General features: G+C 37.8%; 2 protein-coding genes across 2 annotated transcripts; one reads left to right on the top strand and one right to left on the bottom strand.

Annotated features, from left to right (window-relative positions):
* Positions 1–879: 879 nt before the first annotated feature.
* Positions 880–13341, bottom strand: alkbh8 (alkB homolog 8, tRNA methyltransferase). The gene is made up of 12 exons (XM_032546101.1): positions 13191–13341; positions 12220–12353; positions 11646–11746; positions 10931–11053; positions 10617–10712; positions 10255–10359; positions 9337–9407; positions 6408–6514; positions 6109–6269; positions 5205–5476; positions 3325–3474; positions 880–2956 (listed from the first exon to the last, which is right to left on the bottom strand). The coding sequence occupies exons 1-12, from the start codon at positions 13329–13331 to the stop codon at positions 2366–2368; spliced, it is 2052 nt and encodes a 683-aa protein (XP_032401992.1). The 5' UTR covers positions 13332–13341; the 3' UTR covers positions 880–2365.
* Positions 13342–18824: 5483 nt separating this feature from the next.
* On the top strand, positions 18825–20169 carry sln (sarcolipin). The gene has a single exon (XM_032546073.1). It carries the CDS (start codon positions 18874–18876, stop codon positions 18967–18969), a length of 96 nt encoding a protein of 31 aa, XP_032401964.1. The 5' UTR covers positions 18825–18873; the 3' UTR covers positions 18970–20169.
* The last annotated feature ends 36 nt before the right edge of the window (positions 20170–20205 follow it).

Below are 20205 nucleotides of genomic sequence, written 5' to 3' on the forward strand. Positions count from 1 at the left end.
CTACGAGCTTCATGGGTGATTTGACCTGAGCCTGATGACAAAATACCCTCTTGTTCCAGAAGGGCAAAGCTGGGACACACACATCACATTTGTGAATAGCCACATACATAATGCATGTTTTACATTTTGTGCTCACAATTATACGTATTAGGGTTAACTTAAAAGACGAAAGCAATCCTGCATGACATTGTTTCTTTAGACCATGATTTGAAATACAATTTTTATAATAATCATTGGTATGTTGATAAATAATAATGAAAAACAGCTTACCCTCTTGACACTGCAAGAGGATTGATTTCATTTCGACTTTAGAAACATTCTTACTTAATACGTACATGGACAAATATGTTAGTTCCTCTCTGTTAATGACCAAAAAGCTCGCAATGATAACTGAAATAAGTTGAAAACAAAAGTAACATTAATTAACATTTTACTGAAAATTAGCAAATGAAAAGCAGACATTGCTACTGAGATTCATTAACAGATTCATTAAAAAAAACCTTGAAAAAAACCCTAAAGAAATAGGACTGGACAAAAGCAGTAGTACCCATAGCTTAATATTGCGTTGATCACCCTTGAGGCAATCACTGCAATCAAGCAACAGGTATTGTGGTGGACTCTTTGTGGACAAGGTGCTCCTGCTGTCTCATGTTTGAATGGTGCCTTGATGGCTCCTTCCACAAATGCTCTGATTGATATTTTTACAGATAGTTTTTTTTATATGTATATACAGAACAAAGGTGTTTACATATACCAGGGTGCAATAATGTATAGCATAAACATAGTGTATGCACCATTAACTTCAAGATGTATAACAAAATATGTATAATAATAGTAATAAATAACTAAATTACAGCACCAAAGAACCCAAAATAATAATAACATAATGCAGGTTAGGTTTAATAGGCAAAATTTGTTAAAAAGCTGCATATGCATGTTACAATGCTCAGACTGTGAACTGATCCGTAAGATACAATTTAAGATATTTTCTAAAAAGAAAAAGTAGATTTGACTTATTAAATATGAGCAGATCATCCAGAGCCAGAAGCAACATCATATACTGCAGCCCTTTAGCTGGAAAAGGTCTGGCAGAAAGTTTATATGGCTTAGTTACAGCTCAGTGATTTCAGAGCAGACGCTGACCTCAAAGACAAATTAAAAGGGAGTGGGGTACAAAAAGTAATAATAATAAAGTTGAGAGAATTATTGAAAAGCCTGTGCACTATGAAGAATAATCAAGAGATTAAGCTGGTTTCTGCATGAGATCTTCCAGCGCAATAGAAGTCTGCTTGATTTAGTTCTATTTATTGTCAGGATTTAGCATAAAAGAACTCTTCAGGCCATATACCCTTAAACCTTTATAGTTCTGTTGTTTTCTGTCACTCTAAGCTCATGTAGACTTAATTATAACCAGTAATAATCCTTGCAAATAAAGATGCACATTCAGTCACTGGATTAGTCAGCCACCACTAGGATTCAATGACAGCAACGTTATTACTGATCGTTTGAAAGATGTTCTAATTGCAACTCTTTGCCAACACCTATCTCTGTTTTTAAACAGTCTGAGGAGCAGATTTCGTTTTTCTAAAATAGGCAGAAAATAGCAGGTTGAACAATCCTTTATGGAACTGAAATTGAGATTGTGGAATCTTAAGTACATGTGTGATCGTCTGAGCAATAAAATGGACTGGAGTCAAAACACTGATGTTTTTTACAGGAAGGGTCAGAACAGATTCTACCGCTAAGGAGCCTGATATCCTCTGGAGTGCACCTGAAGACCTTCTTTGACTCTGTGGTGGCATCAGCCATTTCCTATGATGTTGTGTGGTGGAGCAGCATCCTATCTACAGCTTAGAGGAAACTGTTAGATCAGCTCATAAGGAAGACCAGAACTAGAGAACTCCTACAGCGAGACTGCGCAAAGAGCTATCGCAGATCCCCACAATGTTCACATCCCTGAAGTTATTGGCAGTTTTTCACTTCTTGTATTGTCTTTTTATTGCACAAATATATTTTTTTCTTTTTTAAACTATCCTACTTAGTTGCACAATTCTTTTAATCTGCCATCTGTGAGTGCTTTGCCACTAACATTTTCTTAAATAACCTTGTGCACTTTGTTGCCATAGATTCACATTAAATCCACACCAGATTACAAGACTTATCCATAAAACATTCCTTGAAAACTTGTCTTTTATTGGCAGGACAACTCAAACCGATGAGTATAAATTTCCACAGAAGCAAATATTCAGCAAGATCCTCCTTTCACTTATTTAGAAAGCCTCAGAGATCATTTATCCGAGCTGATTAATTTTCAAAATTGTTCAATTAAAAACTGCGTATGAGCACTTAAATTTAGTTTAAGATGTTATTCCTTCTGTAATATAACACACCAGTTTCCTTGGTCATGATAGCTGGTTTGCACTTTGACTCCGGTCACCTCAATGCAGAGCTGCTCCAGCTCCCCCTGCTGGAAGACATGGTAATAGCGATGAAAAACAGGGACTGAACTCCCACCAGGAACCTGAGAAGTGTCAACACTTGGACTGAGTTTAGAGTCTGGACAGTTTGTGGTGTTCAAACCAGAACTGAACTCTTCTTCCCCTCGTGTTTTCCTCCCTTTAAGGTGCCAGGGAACCAAAAGGTCCTGGGAATTAAAGGCTGTGCGGTTAGTGTGAACACTAAGCTTGCCTTCCGTCATTTTGCTGTCATCTTTTAAGCCTCCAGTATAGTTGTTGTCCAAATGGCTGGTGGTGAGGACACTTGGCTCTTCATGCGGTTCCTGGCCCTCCTCTGGTTTGTCTTTACTTTTCTCTCCATTCTGCGGTTTGTTGTGGTCTTTAAGGTATTTAGATTTCTGCTTGTTGTACTCTTGTTCATAAGCCCAAACATAGATGAGCGCCTGACCTCCAGGTTTTAGAAGCCTGACCAGCTCCCTCACAGCTGCCAGCCGACGCTCCTGAAACACACACAGACGTTTATAGAGTTAACATTTCAAGAAGTGGGGGGGGGGAAAGGTATGTTGGTGAAGGATTGCCGTAGCAATTCAAAATTATTAAAGATATCAGTTGCAATATTTGTCTATTGTCTTCTTTCTTCTGTTTCTCATCTGTGCTTCCATCACTCTGTGACTTTTAACATTTTGGGCAACATCATTGTCTCGTGACAGCATACTGGCCAAAAATTACATTAGCAGAAATTCTCATGCAGAATGTCAATTGTATTTCAGTGGGATAACTTTCTGCCTAGTAAAGGTATGCCCAATGCATTTTATTTGTTTGTGTTGATCATTTTCATACATTAAGTGTTTGAATGTGCTGCCCATACCTGTGTGGAAAAATGGTGTATAACAGCTATAGAGATGCAGGCGTCACATGAGTCCATTCGCAGGGGGACGCTAAGAGCATCAGATACAAACGCGTTGAATCCTCTCTCTGCACAGATTTGGACCAGAGAGCTGCTGCGGTCACATCCCACCTGAGATCAGACAAACACAAGGAGAGCTAATGAGCTCAGAGCGCAAGATTTAAGCATGCCATGTATGTAATAAAAACATCAAAATGATGGAAGACCTGAGGAAGTAGGGATTAAGATGAGAGAAAGCAAAGAGGGCTGGAATGAAATTGAAAAGGAGAAAGAAGTCTGGCTAGACAGTTCTGATAACATTTTAAAACAAAAGTCAATTCAATCAGGCTTCATGTGGTCTTCTCAAAAAAAAAACAAGGTGAGAAAATATTTACTACACACATGCACAAGAGCAGCAATTTTCCTTTCAATTAAATTTGAAAATGTTTATGGTTTCAAACTGCAGATGAGAAGACAGGAGGGCAGCAGGCCAGAGAGCCAGAGAGGAAAGGATTACTGAGCTGAAAAGAAGAACGCTGGATGAGGAGGAAGAAGACTGAATCAAACTCAGAAAATTGGTGTGCGACCTGCATAATCACAATGTTCTCACTGATGATTTATTACAGCTACGGTCTGAGTCAAGATAAGCCGCTTACACGCTTCTCCTAAATCCCCAAACATGAATATCCTCGTGTGCATACGTAAACAGAAAATTTGGATATTACCATGGAAACCCAGCGAATGTGAAGGATGGCATCCTGCAGAGACCGGAGCAAGAACATTGATCTCATCCTTTGCTTTGTTGCACAAAAATTTATGCATTTCATGCATTGAAGAGCAAAGTAAGATGTTCTGTGTTACTGAAGGATTTCCTCTACAGCTTGAACTTGAGACAGCTTTTCTGGTTATTTTTTTTTTTAGATTAACAGCAAAACACAGCAGTCAGAAAGATCTCTGCTGACTTCTTAGAAGCACTTTCTAGGCCTCTTCTGCCGTGAAGCTAAAGAGTCACTGTGGGCTTCTGAGCTTTTGATAGGTGAGGAAAAATACAGGGAAAACCTTTAAAAAATACATTTTTGGAGTGTTTATAAAAACTCATAAAACTAAAAAAGAAAATTATGTACAGGTTTTATCCTGATTTAAGATTTAAAGCTCATTAAACTTTCCAAATGTTATCTTCAAAAGAAATACGAATAAGTTCTGTAAGCTAAGTTAGATAGCTTACAGAACTAAACATAAGAAAACGTTTGAGTGAAAACTAGAATTAACACAAATCGCCACTTATAGCAGAAATATGAGGGTCTATCTGCCAACAAAATCAAAAACTGAGCAAATGCCTATAAATAATTTACACAATGATGCAGTTCTGCCCATGTGAATGACACACCAAACATACCAGCCAACCAAAAATCATCAAAATAACAAAATATTGAAAATAAAAATAGGTAAAGCATGTGCCAATGCAAAAATAACATCTTTACTCAGGGAATCTCCTGCACGGCTCTTTCTCCAGTCTCCATGTGGTGCCTGCCCAAAATAGACAATTTTGTTTTTAATTGTTTAAAACTAATTTAAAATAACAACCATCCTTAATAACATGTTTCAAGTTTCTCAGGAAAACAAGCACCTTTAACATCCTGGGCAGTTTGGCTTTGTTTTTGATTTCAATGATACTTTTGGGCAAGTTAACAAAAAATGGTTTGAAATAAGAAATCATGACTCTGCTGCTACTTACTGGATATCTTCAAATTTCTGGATTAGTGAACGCTTTCACATTTTTTAAATGGCAACATAAATAAATCAATACAAAAGCTGTCAATTCAGGGGTCACAGTCTCTTTCTTGAACTATGTGCATACCCACCGTGATCAGCTGCGGGTTAACCCCCAGGTACTTCCCGTTTCCACAGCCCACATCGGCCAGCACGCTTCCAGGCTGGAGCGCGGACAGGAAGTGGCAAACGCGGGGCCATGGAGTGTGGCGAGTGCTGCTGAAGTGAGAGGCGATGGCGTCATACACCCGGTGCACGTACTCCTCCTCCAAACGGGTTGCGTCAGCGTGGCAACTAGGAAGAGAGGGCTGAGATGGCGGGCATGGGGAGGATCCTCCCTGACTGTCACAGGCAGAGGGGAAGGCTGGAGTGGGGGGAACATGGAAGAGTCCTTTAAATCCATATGATATTCAGCTACAGCTTCAAACAGCAATGCTGCATGAAGCTTAGATTTATGAAAAAAGCTGTTATACATCTTTAAAGGTTTGCTAATGAGAGACAACAAAGTCAGCTACTTTGTTCAAATTTAATTAGTCACAATCCACATGTTTAAGAACTTTAAAATTTGCTATTCACAGATAATCTCAACTGGGAATCGATATCCGTGAGTGTCTATTCTTAAATGACTTTGACCGGAATCCAGAGCAATATCGACACTGAATGCAAAGACATGCCGCACTTTTTAGATTTTGATTTGTAAAAATGTTTGAAACCCTTTTTCCTCACCCATCTCAGGTACACATTGCTTTAGGTTAATATGTCAGATAACATTTAATAACAAATATGGAGGTCTGTGGTTGTAACTTGAAAATACATCAAAGTTTAAGTTAATAAATAAATAAACACTTAATGTCACTGAATTTGTAATGAATCAACATAATAAAAGAGTTTAACCTTTTAAATCGAACATTTACTAACTTTGCTAAATTCTTAAAAAAATTCTAGCTAGACATCATCTGTCTCAACACTGCCATATCAGCAGCGTGCCAGTCTCACCACAGCAGCAAGGTTCGTGTCTGATTTTGCGGAAAGTGAAGGAAGTGCGGGTGCCCCTCTTGCTCAAAGTGAGACCGCCGTGGGAAACGAGGTTGGGCTCAGAATGATCAGCCGACTGTGTCTCACAAGCTGGCACCAGGTCAAACTTCCGTGGGGTAATCCTAACAGAGAGAGAATTATCCACAAACTAAAAAACCAGAAGGCACTGAAGTGATCAAGTGCAAGAAATTCAATTGTGGGAAGAAAAAGCCGGCATACTGAGAAACCAGTGAGAAAAATAAAAACACCATCCAGCTCACCCGTGTGTCCAGAGGTATCTGCTCTCCCCCTTCATCACCAGCAGGCTGCGTTCAGGCAACACAACAGGAACAACTCGGCCGTCTGGGTGACGAAACTCCATCACCGTCTGCATGAAGAGGCACCCAACCATGAACAAGAAGCGAAAACGTTTTAACGGCTTAAAAAAAAGAACTATTAATCTAATCTAAAAAAAAAAAAAAAAATGTCACGAAAAAGGCGGGTAGACAAATGATACAACTCATGTCTTCATCATGCAGATTTAAAGCATCAGGCTAACATAAAGTCCAAAGAAATTAACTATTTTACATATGTAGGATTTAAACCAGTTGATCTATGTCCTGCTGCAGAAAAGTGTCATTCATTCATTCATTCATTCATTCATATCAATCAACCAGACTTTATTTTTTTTAAATACTTTTGATAACTTTACTAGACCACTGGACCGCTCCCTGACATGACATTATGTGCTTGTTATATACCGAACGTCCAGGTATATTCCTAAAAGCTCATATTAATTCCCCTAAAAAGTCACCAATTTTGCAAGTTCCTAAAGTTCCATCTATGATTTTCTTGTAGCTTCCTTTGGATTTTCTCAGAGGCTGTAAAACTTGTAGAAGAATTAAACCTTAATTTTCCAAGGTACACTTATATTTATTTTGTAATGTTAAAATGAAAAGCACCATGTTTTTTTATGTCTCTTATTAGGAAAATGTAACCCAGGCATGTTGCAAACTGAATGTTTGAATAAAAATCCAACATCAGATCATCTTTACCCACATGTCCCGCATAAATCTGCTGAATTTGTCAGACCGCCATCAACAAATGTAGTTTATGTCTGCCCTCTGTTTTAACCAGCGGAGTCACCTTCATCCCGGCGCCTGTGTTTGATCCTAATGTTTCCGTACAGCACGCAACCGCTCGCGCTCTGCAGGGAAATTACATTCACACAACTTCAAACTGAATCTCTCCAACTTCTGACAGGAGGAAAATTGGATTCTGTGAAGTGATGGCGTGTGTGCGTGCGTGCATGTGTGAGTGTGGGTGGGCAAAAGGGAGAAAGAAGGACATGGGTTTGTGTTTTCCTGTGAAAGAGCACGAGAGGCTCCAGCAAATGATCAGATCTTTCCCTCGGACCACAGCTGAACTCATTCCTTCTTCCCCCAGAGAGGCAAGAAAGGTCTGCACTGTTCTCATCTGAAAGAAAATTAGCCAATCAGTGAAAGCGGTGGAATGTGACTGAGTCGATGATGATGCTGGAAGAATACGCTTTTCGATAGGACTACTCATCCTTCTCCCTCAGTCTCAGATACGCAAGCACACAAGTTCCTATGTGACATTTGAACATATTTTATTGGGATTCTGTTTGACTGATTTCCACAAAAAAGTGCATAATTGTGAAGCGGAAGGAAGCTGATATATTATGTGTACAATTCTTCAAATGTGGAAAAAAAACCCTGAAAACATGTGGCAGATGGTGCTCTGGTCACATGAGACACTTAACTATTTTGATAGCTACAAAACTGTAGCTGTATCTAAAAACAACACACACACCATGTCCACAGTAAAGCACAGTGGTGGCAGTATATTACTTATGAGATGCTTTTCTCCAGTAGGGAAAGGGTATCTGGCCATAGCCAATCTGAAAATGGATGGAGCTAAACAGATGGCAATAACTGAAGGAAACCTGCTAAGAGCCTGAAAGAGATGTTGATACCATAAGTTTTGATGTCAAAATGTCAGACTTTTTCCAGTCATTTATGATCATTTTAAAATATAAAGCAGTAAGATGTTTCCAAAGTGGGCAGCTTTGATCATGCATGTTTCATAAAGTGGGCAGCTTCGATCATGCATGTTTCATGTTTCAAAGTGGCCTAGTCAAACTCGAGACAGAAATCTGACTGAAAACTTCAGGTAAGAGTTAAGAAATGATGTTCACTGATAGTCTCCATCCAATCTGACGGAGCTCAAAGATGAACTGGGTCTAATGTCAGACTGTGGATGTAAAAAACAGGTCGAGACAAATCATGACTTTCATTTGGAAAGACATTTTTTTAAAAACCACGTCTAATTTTCCTTCTACTTTACAATTATTCACCACTTCATGGTGATTTATCACATAAAATGCTTAGATACAATCCTGAAATATCTATATTTGTGGCTTTAACAGGACAGCAATGTAGTATTCAATTCAATGAACGGCTCATAGTGTATAAATACTTTGTATTTATACTTAATAATAAATAAATAAACAAACAAATAAATAAAAACAATAATCGTAATAATAATTTTCTTTGGGACCAAAACTTTCATTCTCTATTCAGACGGGGTCTCCTATAATATGTCAATAACATGGAGTGGCCCAAATTCAGAGCCCTGCAGCCACATAAAGTCTGCCTATCTGGTTATGACATTGTAACAGATGAGCGCAACTGCTAATAGATTAGCCACTATCACTTAAACAAGTGGGGTCAGTTGGGAGTCAATGTGCCACAATCAGCCCACAGAGACAAACCCATAAAAAAAATCAATACATCCTCTAAAATATGAACCATTCTTGCAACCATTAACAAAAGCTTGCAGAAAGCCCGTCATGAACCACGTTGGCAGAATGCCACAAAAACTATGATGGTGTGTCAGAGGGAGTAAGAAGAATGAGACAGAGCAAGAAGGTAACAAAATGTTCTCAGCAGAATCAGAAGGAGAAGATCCAAGAATCAACAGCAACAGCAGCAGTCTGGGGAAAGGAATCACACGTTGATGAGCTGCTGTTTCATTCATGTCATTATCCCTGGAAACTAATGACATAAAATGTATTCCTACATCTTAAAGTTTAGAGCTCTTCAAATAGATCACTGCACAAGCTGAAAACCAGACAGAAAAGTTGGATCACAGGTCACAAAGGAGATTATTAAAACACGAGTGATTTACCTTTGCCCCGAGACTCAGAGATAGGATGGTGTCCTCAAAGGCAGAGTGGGTGTCAATGTGAGGGGGGATACCTGAAAATGACACAAATATGACAGACTTGAAAAGTAAAATGAATCCAGACCATTTTAATTAAATCTGGTGTGAGAAAAGCCAAGTATTGTAGACATTTCACAACAAATCAGACATTTCAGGCTAACAAGGTTTTTAAACTTTTAGGACATGCATTTAAAAGAGCTCGGGATCCAAAGAGGAGAAACTACAGTATATTGGCGTGTTAAATACGCCACCTGGTGGTAAATAAAAAATATATGTTCTGTGATGGAATTAATAGTTGCATAAATACAGTGATGTGGAAAAAAAAACTAGGACATCCTACAGCAGCCTGCATGTTTCTCTAAAATATTGGCATAAAAGAATATTTAATATAAATTTTAGTAATACTAAAAAATTCAAACATAAACAACACCACTTCCTTCTATAACACTGTGAAAGTTTCAAGAAGGAATCAGAGCTGCATACAAAAGCAAGAAATTGTATCAGAAATGTGATACTTGACAAGTGTGTGAATTCACAATCAAATGTTGAAAAATAACAGTTTTGTTTATTACGTCTTTTATTTTTAGTTGTAAAGACTTCCGCAGTGAGAAGTACTTACACTTTTATCTTTTATTTTTGTTGTGTGTTTCTTATTCAGAGAATGTCTGACACACATTCTCTGAATAAGAACAACTTTCTTAAAGAAATTAGGGAAATATAGTAGTTATGAAATATATTATAAATAATGCTTAAATAAATACCTAACTGAGTCTCGTGTGTTGCTAATGCAACCCATAGTTGCAATTGATAAACTGAGCAATTGTTTGTTTACTGTGTAAAAAATATTACACCAAACATTAACTGGAAACTGAACACACTCACCCTGTCCAGTCTCATACTGGTTAACAGTCAGCTGGTCAGGCAGGACGTTAATGTGTCCATCCTGCAGACATCGATGCAAAACAGGCAGACACTCCTCAGGAAGACCTGGACAGATAAATTATTTACACTAAGATTTATCTGAGTCATAATAATGAGAAGTATATAAAAGAAAAGACCTTTCATCAACTTCTTGAAATATAGACAACGGGATGCAACAAACTAAAACTAGAAGCCATGCAAAACATGACAATCAAGTCATATTAAACTGCTAGATTCTCCACCAAGGCTAATCCGTCGAGAAAATGGATCAACACTTCTTCTTTATGCTTTACGGAAAGTATTATATGGATTAAAATGATTACCTGCAGGTAATGGTTTGTCCTTGTCCACATTGTTGTTGTCGTAGCGAAATTCAAAGCCATAATGTTTCACTCTCCTGTGTTTCAAAGCTTTCTGAGCTAAACAAACAAAGCATCAAAATATTAGATTAAAATCGATCAAATAAACATGTGACCCTACGCCAGAATCTGAACATACTTTACAAAAGTTATGCATAGCTATTTAACACTAAACACTCAACAAGGTAAAGGAACCATACTTTTCCTACTTGCAACACTGATCTTGTTCTAAGCTTTAAAAGAGTTAAGGTTTGTAAAAGAGCAACGCGCTTCATTACCTTGGTTAGAAGTTGACCAGTCCACAGCAGCGAGGAGCAGAATCTCTTCCTCTGGAGACACAAAATCCTCCACTAGGGCTAATTCTTCAGGAAAATGGACCAACACTTCCTCTTTATGCTTTTCTGCAAACAAATATTAGTAACACATGCAGTGAAGGTATAGACACAGGCTGCAAAATCAGGTTGCCTAAAGGAGATGATTTCCGGAAACTCCTTATCTAGTCTGAGTCATCACTTATTTCTTTGCATTTTGCTCCTGAGTCAAACTTTCTAACTACAAAGCAGTTTCTTCAATCTAATGAGAGTAAATTAAAGGTTTCTTTGGACTTTAGGTAGTTCTATGCCAAGTATCGACATAAAAAATTAGGAAATCTGACAATCAGGGGTGAAAAGAAAAACGGACAGTGCAAAAAAAAAATCTTTCTGCTGCCAATGAAAAGCAACTGAAAGTCATGTTTTCAAGAAACAGGTGTAGCCCAGTACACACCTGACAAAGGGTTGTCATCCTTCAGATGATCATCTGCTTAATACCAGCATTTTTAGCAAATAACTGTATTCCTAAAAATAGTTATTAGATTTTGGGAGCACTGAAAAACATAAAATGTAGGATTGCCTTCTCAAAAGTGAAACAGAAGGATTACTCAAGGTTTTTTCACAATACTGTACATCTGAGATACATGTAGCTACATATGTGATACTATCCAAAAATACGTACCTGAATCAACATAACTGAGATAAAGAGTAACGCTGTTCTCCCCAGACTGGAGCTTCTGCCCATTAAGTTGGGTGTGAGCTTTCCGAGCATCATCTTCTGATCTGGTAGAGACAAAGACAATAAAACAAGAGAAACCAAGAAAACATTTGGGTCAAAGAGTCAATTTATTTAAATCAGACAGGATTTGGTAGACCTGATCAACAACAAAGATATCAAACATGAAAAAAACTGACTATATATAACATTTTCAAGAAACTGGTCAGAGTTGTTGGTCAAAATATGTTATAACATATTTGTAAAACAAGTTGACACTTGAAAATAAAATGAGATGCTTTAATTTTAGCTTTTGTTGGATAGGTCTGAGTATTTAGAATTTGGTTGCTTCCTTTTTGTTTTCTCTCCAATTTTGTGTTTTTAACTGTTCATGTTTTAACTTAGTCAGGAAACTTTAATGAAAAGCTTGAGCTCGTTTCCAAGCTTTGATGAAGCTGTTACTTCTTTTCAGCTTTAAATAACTTCTTCACTGGAACAGATTGCTTTATGGATAAACAGCAGATTCTTGCTGCGGTGATACCTGTATGTGACAAAAGCATAGGGCTTCTGAGGAGGCATAAACAGACTTTCCACGTCTCCAAACTGCTTCATTGCGGCAGAGAGGTCCTCACGGCTGACACCGTTTCCCAAGCCTCCGTTAGCCACCACCAAATTCTGCAGGCATGACAGAAGAAGAGGATCAGCAAGTTTTCAGCCGTCCAGTGAGCTGAATATTTTACACATTTGTACACATAATATACACATTGGCTCCAAGTTGATTAGGCTTTCATTGGAGAATGGCTTACTGGAAGGTTACCAAAGGTTAGACTAGTTCAACAAGAATTACTCAGAATCCCCAAAGTGTATTGCTCAAAGAATATTAATTGTGTTGTTTCATATTGATGTTTAAGTCACTGATTTTACCTGTATTTTACAAGCTACAAGGTCCCTGTCAGAGCTCTCAACACATAAAAGTTCTGCCTTAGTAAGCAATAAAGTTTAATTCTACCAAAAAAATATCATGGAAGGAAATAGAATTGAACTCTACTTAAGAGAGAGATGTATTAATCTTAAACCACCATAATGGAAAAAACAAACCAAGGCCATAATGTAACTTTATCCTACAAATACGCAGGTATTTACTGACTTCTTGATCTTTTCTGCAAAAAAAAGGTTCTTTATCTTTAATAGAATGGGTTTTGGTTGAACAATTGAACAACTGTTCAGAAGCAGTTGTTTAATTGAACAATAGTTTTTTTTCTCACATTTTGTGGTCGGGTTTGTGTCATGATTCAAAGCAGAGCCAAAGGCAAAAATATCTAGTAACTTAAAACGGCACTTCCAACTTTTACACATAATGTCTACGGCTCCATATCGGTATTAAATTAATTCTTTTAATAAGCTACTTTTACAAATGCTAATGCATAATACCTATGTTAATTTAAACTATCAGTCCTTCGTCTGAAAGTAATGATTTCTCTTTGGGTGTTTTTTTCTTTCCTTTTTGTTCACCTTGGTAGGCTGCGATGCTGTACTGATGCCTTCATGCTTCAGTAAAGTGTGACTGGCCTTCAGCTGTTTTCTCAGCACTTTCTTGACTTCTTTGCCTCTTCTGGCGGCGGCTTTCACGTTGTTTACCACTGTACAGTCCATGTTTAGCCTACCTAATCTGTCCGGGTACAACTAGCACCCTCAAACTATGGTTCCGCCTGTGACGTGTGATCTGTGTTAGCTGAGATCAACCAAATAAAATAAGAAAACTTAATGTAAAAATTTTGAACAATATTTATCCTGGTAAGAAAAACCCTCAATGTTTAAGGACTTGGGTGAAAATTGTACTTTTTATCGAGTTGAGTCAGCGACTGTAATGCATCCTTTACAATTCTTGCTACTGTTTTTTCAAGGGACATCGTGTAATTTCTCAATGGAAAAACTAAGCATTCTATCGAAATCATACGTACAGATATCACAGTCAAGTTTGAATGTAGTGATGAAATGTTGTACTTCATACTTAATCTTATGATTAGGGTAATTGCACATACATAAGGTAAAGTCCCTCCCAAAAGTCTGACTTTTATTAATAGACCTTGAGATACTGTAAATAATTACAAATAGAAAGACAGAATTCATACAGCTGCATCTCCAGAGCTTACTTTTGAATGACCCTGAATGACAAGAATTATGCCATTATTGAATCATTATAACATGCTGTACTTTTGCATTTTTGTTGTAGAATATTGTTTGTGTTTGTGCTGATAAACGTTTTTGTCTTGTGTTTGTAACAAACAATATATAAATATGTAAAATAAATAAATAAATAAAGACAAAGAGCAATTTGTTCAAACATATTCTGGTCAAAGGCAGCTCAACAACACCATTTATTAAAATCACCAGAGAATAGCTATTCAACAATAAAAGTCACTACTGGTTTCTCACTGTTTTTAGTTCACCAAGAATATAACCCCTCCTAAACTTGTAGATGCCCTTACATATAGGCTAAATGATCATTCATTATTTTAGTCAAATCACAAAACTTTATATGACCTGATGAGATGAGCTTCTCAGCAAAAGTGATGACTCTGGGATCCCTTTTGGCATTAAAAAAATCCTACATGAGTCTTTCACTTGTGGACATTTGTCCATCTTTGTGTCCAAATACATTAATAGATTGGGGTTAGTTGTGTAACTAAGCCGTCACCTGTCCAGAGTCATCTTATGTGCCGGGCGGTGAGAGCCCTTCGTTGTTGAAACAGCCCGCTCTGTTTAGTCTGCAAAACAACAGCTGGTATGAGGGGAGACCACCCAAATTCCCTCTTGAACACAATAACAATACTCTGCATATCTTTCCTAAGCAGGCTAATAAAATTCTCTTTTGTTTGTCTCCATTTGTTGACATTGTTGATCATTACAGGAGTTAAGAGGTGCACAATCAACAAACTCCAGCTCACCGCATTTAGACGCATTTCACTTTATTTTTTATTTGCAAAGATGAAAAATAAAGTGTGAAAAAAGAGTTTGTATTAGCAAAATATGCCGAATAAATGTGCTTTGTTCATTCCCTTAGTATTGACATCAGGGCAAGCTGATTAAAAGGGTTGCTTTGCAGCGCTCAAGGGCAGCTTCACCTAAAGTCCCCACCAAACTCTGAAAAAGCTGTGCAACAGGGAGAAGTGGAGTGAAATCCCCTGCATAAGCTGATGTATGTCATCACCTTCTGGAATTCAAGGTCAGCAGCCAACCAGGCATCTTTGTATCATAACTGGCTTGGCCTGCAGAACAAAGATGGACAGACAAAGAAACCAGATACTCCCTTTCGAAATTGTAAGCATGATCTGACTGTCTTCAATGACTGACTGTAGGAAGATATCAACATAAAGAGTAAGAAGAAAAATCAAATGAAGTGTTGAAATAAGTTGATAGAGAAAGGAAGCGAAAGCAGGGATGTGATTCTGAGGATGATGTGATTTGTGGCACTTTGGCTCCATTGGTAACTTTTGGGGATTTCAGTTTGTCTCTAAAATGTGACAACATGCCAGTGGCAAAGTGCCCAACAATACAACCCAGAATCGATTCTTTTCATTGTTATCTGCAATGTGTATAGAAGATCTATCCCTTCAGTTTTTGCTTGATTGATTCATAGATCAGCTATGTGGATTAACAAACAGGAAAATAGATACTTCTGTTTAAAGGATAGTTATATTGTATGGGATATTCATAAACACACACACTTTTAGTGACCTACAATGCGTGGAATGGTGTCTATGAGGCTTTGTTGACACTCTCCATCTCGCCACTGATTTAGACAGTATCTCTGCCAGCTCACGTCTGTCTTAGATACGCTCACACCTGTTACAGTGGGTGCTCGCTCCACTTTATTCAATCACCTTAGCACCGGATATCCATGACAATGGGAATCCCTGGGTCGCATACTGTAGTTATCGGTGTGGGGCTGAAAGAACAGGAGCAGGATAAAGTTACATTTATTTTCATCTGTTAAATCCTCTGGGAATGACCTTGGTATTCTTTGATGGAAGAGATCAAGGCAGCTGAGCCGGCGCCTTGTCCTGGTGTGCCCCTTCTGCGAGCAGAAAATGGTGACCGTTGAGTGCTAACACTCGTTCAGAGATAACATGGTTGTTAGCAGCTGTTGAGTGTGAGATGAGCTAAGAGGTTTGTTGTTGTAAACTGTCAAAGCTCAAGTATACAGAGGAGGCAATTTAAGGATGCAAAAAGAGGAGGCAACTTATGAATTTAATTGAAATGTCAACTTTTAATCGCTTGATCAAAAATAAAATTTCCATGCATTGAGCATTTTAAAAAAAAAAAGAAAGCATCTGAACCATTTGCTTGTGTTGGTTGTTTCATACATCCTTCTTTGGCTGTCTGTCAACCGGTTGCCAAGGAGATTGTTAGTCCAGGAGTATTTTCTCAGTTTGCAACTGGTTGCTGGTTCAGATATTTTCTTTCACTCCCTCAAGTTTCTAAGCCAAATCAAATCAAAGCTGCTACTTACTTTTAACACTTTACTGATTCATTCTGCAGTTTGAAAAGTAAACTGTCATGAGAAAGCTAAATTAAAAATTCAGGTTATAAGGTTTTACATTCTTTTTATTTCTCTTTACTAATAATCACCCCTAGATAAAATGTTGTGTTGAATAGCTGTTGTTATTCAGTGATTTGTGACTTCAGAAGTCAGATGGAAGTTACGGTCGTCAGAAGGTGTTCACCACACTTTCCAGATTTTTATTTGCAAATAATCTTTAAAATTAATCAGAACTTTGTCCAGTTGTAGACTGGCATGGTTTGCAGCTTGTACCTCTACTCACACCCAGTGACCCAACGCCAAAAGAAGTGTATTCACACAAATGCGCACCACACACTTCAAATTTTTTATTGTAAAAAGTGTTGTAAACCATGTGTGATTTATTTTCCACATCACATTATGCACAACTTGCTGGTGCATTGTTCAAAATCACCAAAAGAATAATTTCCAATTGTAGTTTAAATTTGCTAAGTGTGAAGAAGTCTGTTGGGCATGAATGCATCCACAAGTCACTTTGTGTTTTATTTTGGAGTCGTTGCTCTGTCATTCTCCTCTCCTCAGAGTATGGGTCTGACCTAGATACTGTTACACTTTCCAATATTCATCAGATGTTACAAGGATTGTTTTTGGAACAACTGCGACCCACCAAGTATCTTCAACAAGGCTGCCAAAATAACCCTCCTCTGTTGTGTGGAAGGAAAGGGAGACTCTGTAAGGTTATAGATGGAAAATAGTCCAGTGGACGATACTGTGGAAAATAACAGGCTCTGTTGGTCTTTCAGTTGGTGTGTGACATCAGTCTGTGTGTATTTGAGCCATGGGCGGTCCACTGAGAGTGGGCTACTTTAGGAGCAGAACCTATCTCCGGCTGAAGCAGAAAACTGGCCAACAGTGAGCAGCAGAAGCTAACAAGGTACAGCAAGAAGAGGGAGAAGCTTCCAAGAAGCAGAGGACAAGGAGGCTGTATCAACAATCAGGCAGGACACAAAAAGAAGAAAAACATCTGAACAATTCCTACAAATATACCAGGTAATAGTTGGTCAGAGTATTAATTCCATCCACTTTCTTAGCAGTGCAGTAAAATCTGACTGTGATGTTTAAGACCTTTTGAGGAGCTAGTGCAGAGATTTAATCTGATTTCATCAAAGCTACTGCAAAAAGTAATACAAATTTACTTCAGAAAGTTATGTATTAGGCTAATCATTTCTCCTAGAAGTCCTCAGTTTGTGAAAATCAAGGACGTCTCCTCAATCTTTCTTCCTGCAGCAAATGGTGTCTTCAAAGGATCAGTCCTCAGGGCTATTAATCATATATATCAACAATATGTATAGAGCAGTATCAAACTCAAATTTCCATTTTTATGTTGATGATATTGTTATGCATTGCTTTCCAGCTGCACATTAGGACCTTTAACAATCTTTAAAATTTCCTAAAAGCAAATCTCCAGCTCCAATTTAAAGTTTGTGAATCACCCATTTAGCTTCACCCACCATGTTTTGAGGGAGTCTCTGAAAACAAATACCCACAAATCTCAAATGATGATTTTCTGAATGATCTTGATTAACTCCTCCTAGTCTCCCATTGGGAAACTGGTAAAAAAAAAAAAAAAATACAAAAATTAAAAAAAAAGATAAATCCTTATTTTTCCCTTTTCTGGTACAAGTCCTTCTTGAGACAAAAGAATATCCATTAGTTTTACATAACTGCCAGTTTTATGCATGCCTCTTCACAGTGCATTAATGGTCTTGATTATATAAACCACAGGGATGTGAATTTATGGCAAAGGTTAAACTTCTGACTCATCAATGTAAATCTGACTGTCAGTGTCAGAGAAAAGCCACTCAAACAGCAAGTAAAAAATCAAAGACATGCTTTATTTGCTGTAGATTATTCTTGCATTCATTGACTGGTTTGTTGCTGTGATGTTCAAACCACTGACATATCCTCAGTTGTAAAATCTAATTTTGCCCTTTTCCCTTCATATTTGACATCTTACATCCTCCAAAAAAGTGCAGCAGCTTACAATGCTTGTTCACATAACCTTTACATAGTTGGGGGAAAAAAGCATTCAGGTATGTTTTACTTTATTTGTGGAATCAGCTGCAGAATCAACTGTAATCAGAGAAAATTGTCTAAGTACACCTGAAGAGATTTTAAATATTGTCAAAATAATTATTAAGAGATAACTTGGCATTAATGTCCTATGGTTTAATTTGACTGGAGTGTTGCTGTTGCACATCTCAATTTTTAAACAATGTTCTGTACTTGATAATTTGCAAAAGTTTAATGCAAGTCTTGTATTATGCTGCCTTGTTCCAGTGTTATTTCTTCTTGTCAAATTCACCGACTCTAAAACTCTTTCCAAGTTAAGAAAATATAGATTAAATTGTTTATCACCAGGATTAGTGTTTCAGTGTTGTATCACAAACTTGGGATAATATTGTGGCTCTGCTTAGAGACAGTAACTACATATCTGAGAGCTAGTGAGCTCTCTGACCTTTCTTTCCAAGACAGCAAACACTGGCACACACAGACACACACACTGATTACATGCTTATTTTTAAATGCCAGCTCAGTATATTTCCACCTCTCCTTTCTTCTAGATCTTGTAAGTGTTCTAAAAGAAGCTTCTTGCCCTCCTCTTCGCTCACCATGGACCGCTCGGCGCAGGAACTGTTTCTCAACTTCATGATCGTCCTTATCACTGTGCTTCTGATGTGGCTACTGGTGAAAACTTACCAGGACTGAAACATGGAGCCACGAGGCGAGAGGAAAGCAGGAGGCGGAGGGAACAAAGGGAGAGATGGAGAGAGCTGGTTCTAGATGTCTAAATACAGCGTTTACATTTTTTGAGTCTTTTTAGTCTATGAAATCATAAGAAGACCTATGCACAGTTTCAGTCTTCATTTAGGGTCAAATATTCTATTTATGTATCTGCTGTCTGAGATACATGAAGTTTCTAAAGTTATAAAAAAGGTGGAGAAGCATTAAAGAGATGGGAGTGTGATAAAAATAAAAAACAACGTACAAGCAGCATATGTCATAGACCTGGTCATATAATTTTAGGCACACTAAGGTATTTTTGTCATCTGTTTTGTTTTATTGACATTATGTGTGCTTACATATGTTCCTTAAACTCTTCCGCTTGTGGGTTTTTGTTTCATTACACCAGCTAGTTATATCTCATTAATGATGTCTTTTCTGCTTGTGCTTTCTTAAACTAGATTTTATTATTTTTAAAAAAGTGTGTTTTGTTTGACGGGTACAGACAGAGCAGATAATACAGATCAGATCATTTTTATCTACCAAAAGCACAAGAACCAGGGCATGCATATCACATGAAAATCCATCCATCCATTTTCTAACACGCTTGTCCCTAGTGGGGTCAGGAGGGGTGCAGGTGCCTATCTCCAGTTCCGGGGGAGAGGCGGGGTACACCCTGGACAGGTTGCCAGTCTGTCACAGGGCAACAAAGAGACAGACAGGACAAACAACCAGGCACACACACACACTCACACATAGGGAGAATTTAGAGAGACCAATTTACCTAACAGTCATGTTTTTGGACTGTGGGAGGAAGCCAGACTTCACATGAAAGTGATGGAGCAAAATAAAAGCACGCTGTTTAATGTCAATGTTGACATGACATTTCCCCCCCCCAATCATTTTAGATGAACCATTTCACATCACTTTCTAACTGCCCAGAAAATGTTTTATAGCAGAAATTACAAGGAGCATATATGACTAAGAAAGACTCAATGTATAGATATCTATTTTCAGTGATTGTTAGATAAATTCAGCAGTTAGTATTTGCCTTGTGTTTAGGCCTTTAGTGCACGTTATGAACTGCTGCTAGTATATGAATCATTTAGGGCTGAAAAACAACCAAATGATAGCAGAAAAAAGCTATCCGTTATTAGACTAAATAAAGTTTTCTTCTGTAGGAGAGCTGATGGTGTCATGCAGCGCCTAAAATTCTGTTCT

The sequence above is a fragment of the Xiphophorus hellerii genome, chromosome 18 (assembly GCF_003331165.1).
Source record: "Xiphophorus hellerii strain 12219 chromosome 18, Xiphophorus_hellerii-4.1, whole genome shotgun sequence".
Taxonomy (NCBI): domain Eukaryota; kingdom Metazoa; phylum Chordata; class Actinopteri; order Cyprinodontiformes; family Poeciliidae; genus Xiphophorus; species Xiphophorus hellerii.

Excerpts from the sequence above, each read along its gene's own strand:
- alkbh8 (XM_032546101.1), bottom strand. The coding sequence starts at position 13,331 with ATGGACTGTACAGTGGTAAACAACGTGAAAGCCGCCGCCAGAAGAGGC. Across the intron at positions 9,408-10,254 it reads CCAGTATGAGACTGGACAGG|GTATCCCCCCTCACATTGAC; the intron begins GTGAGTGTGTTC and ends TGTCATTTTCAG. Across the intron at positions 5,477-6,108 it reads ACACGAACCTTGCTGCTGTG|CCTTCCCCTCTGCCTGTGAC; the intron begins GTGAGACTGGCA and ends CCCCCACTCCAG.
- sln (XM_032546073.1), top strand. The coding sequence starts at position 18,874 with ATGGACCGCTCGGCGCAGGAACTGTTTCTCAACTTCATGATCGTCCTT.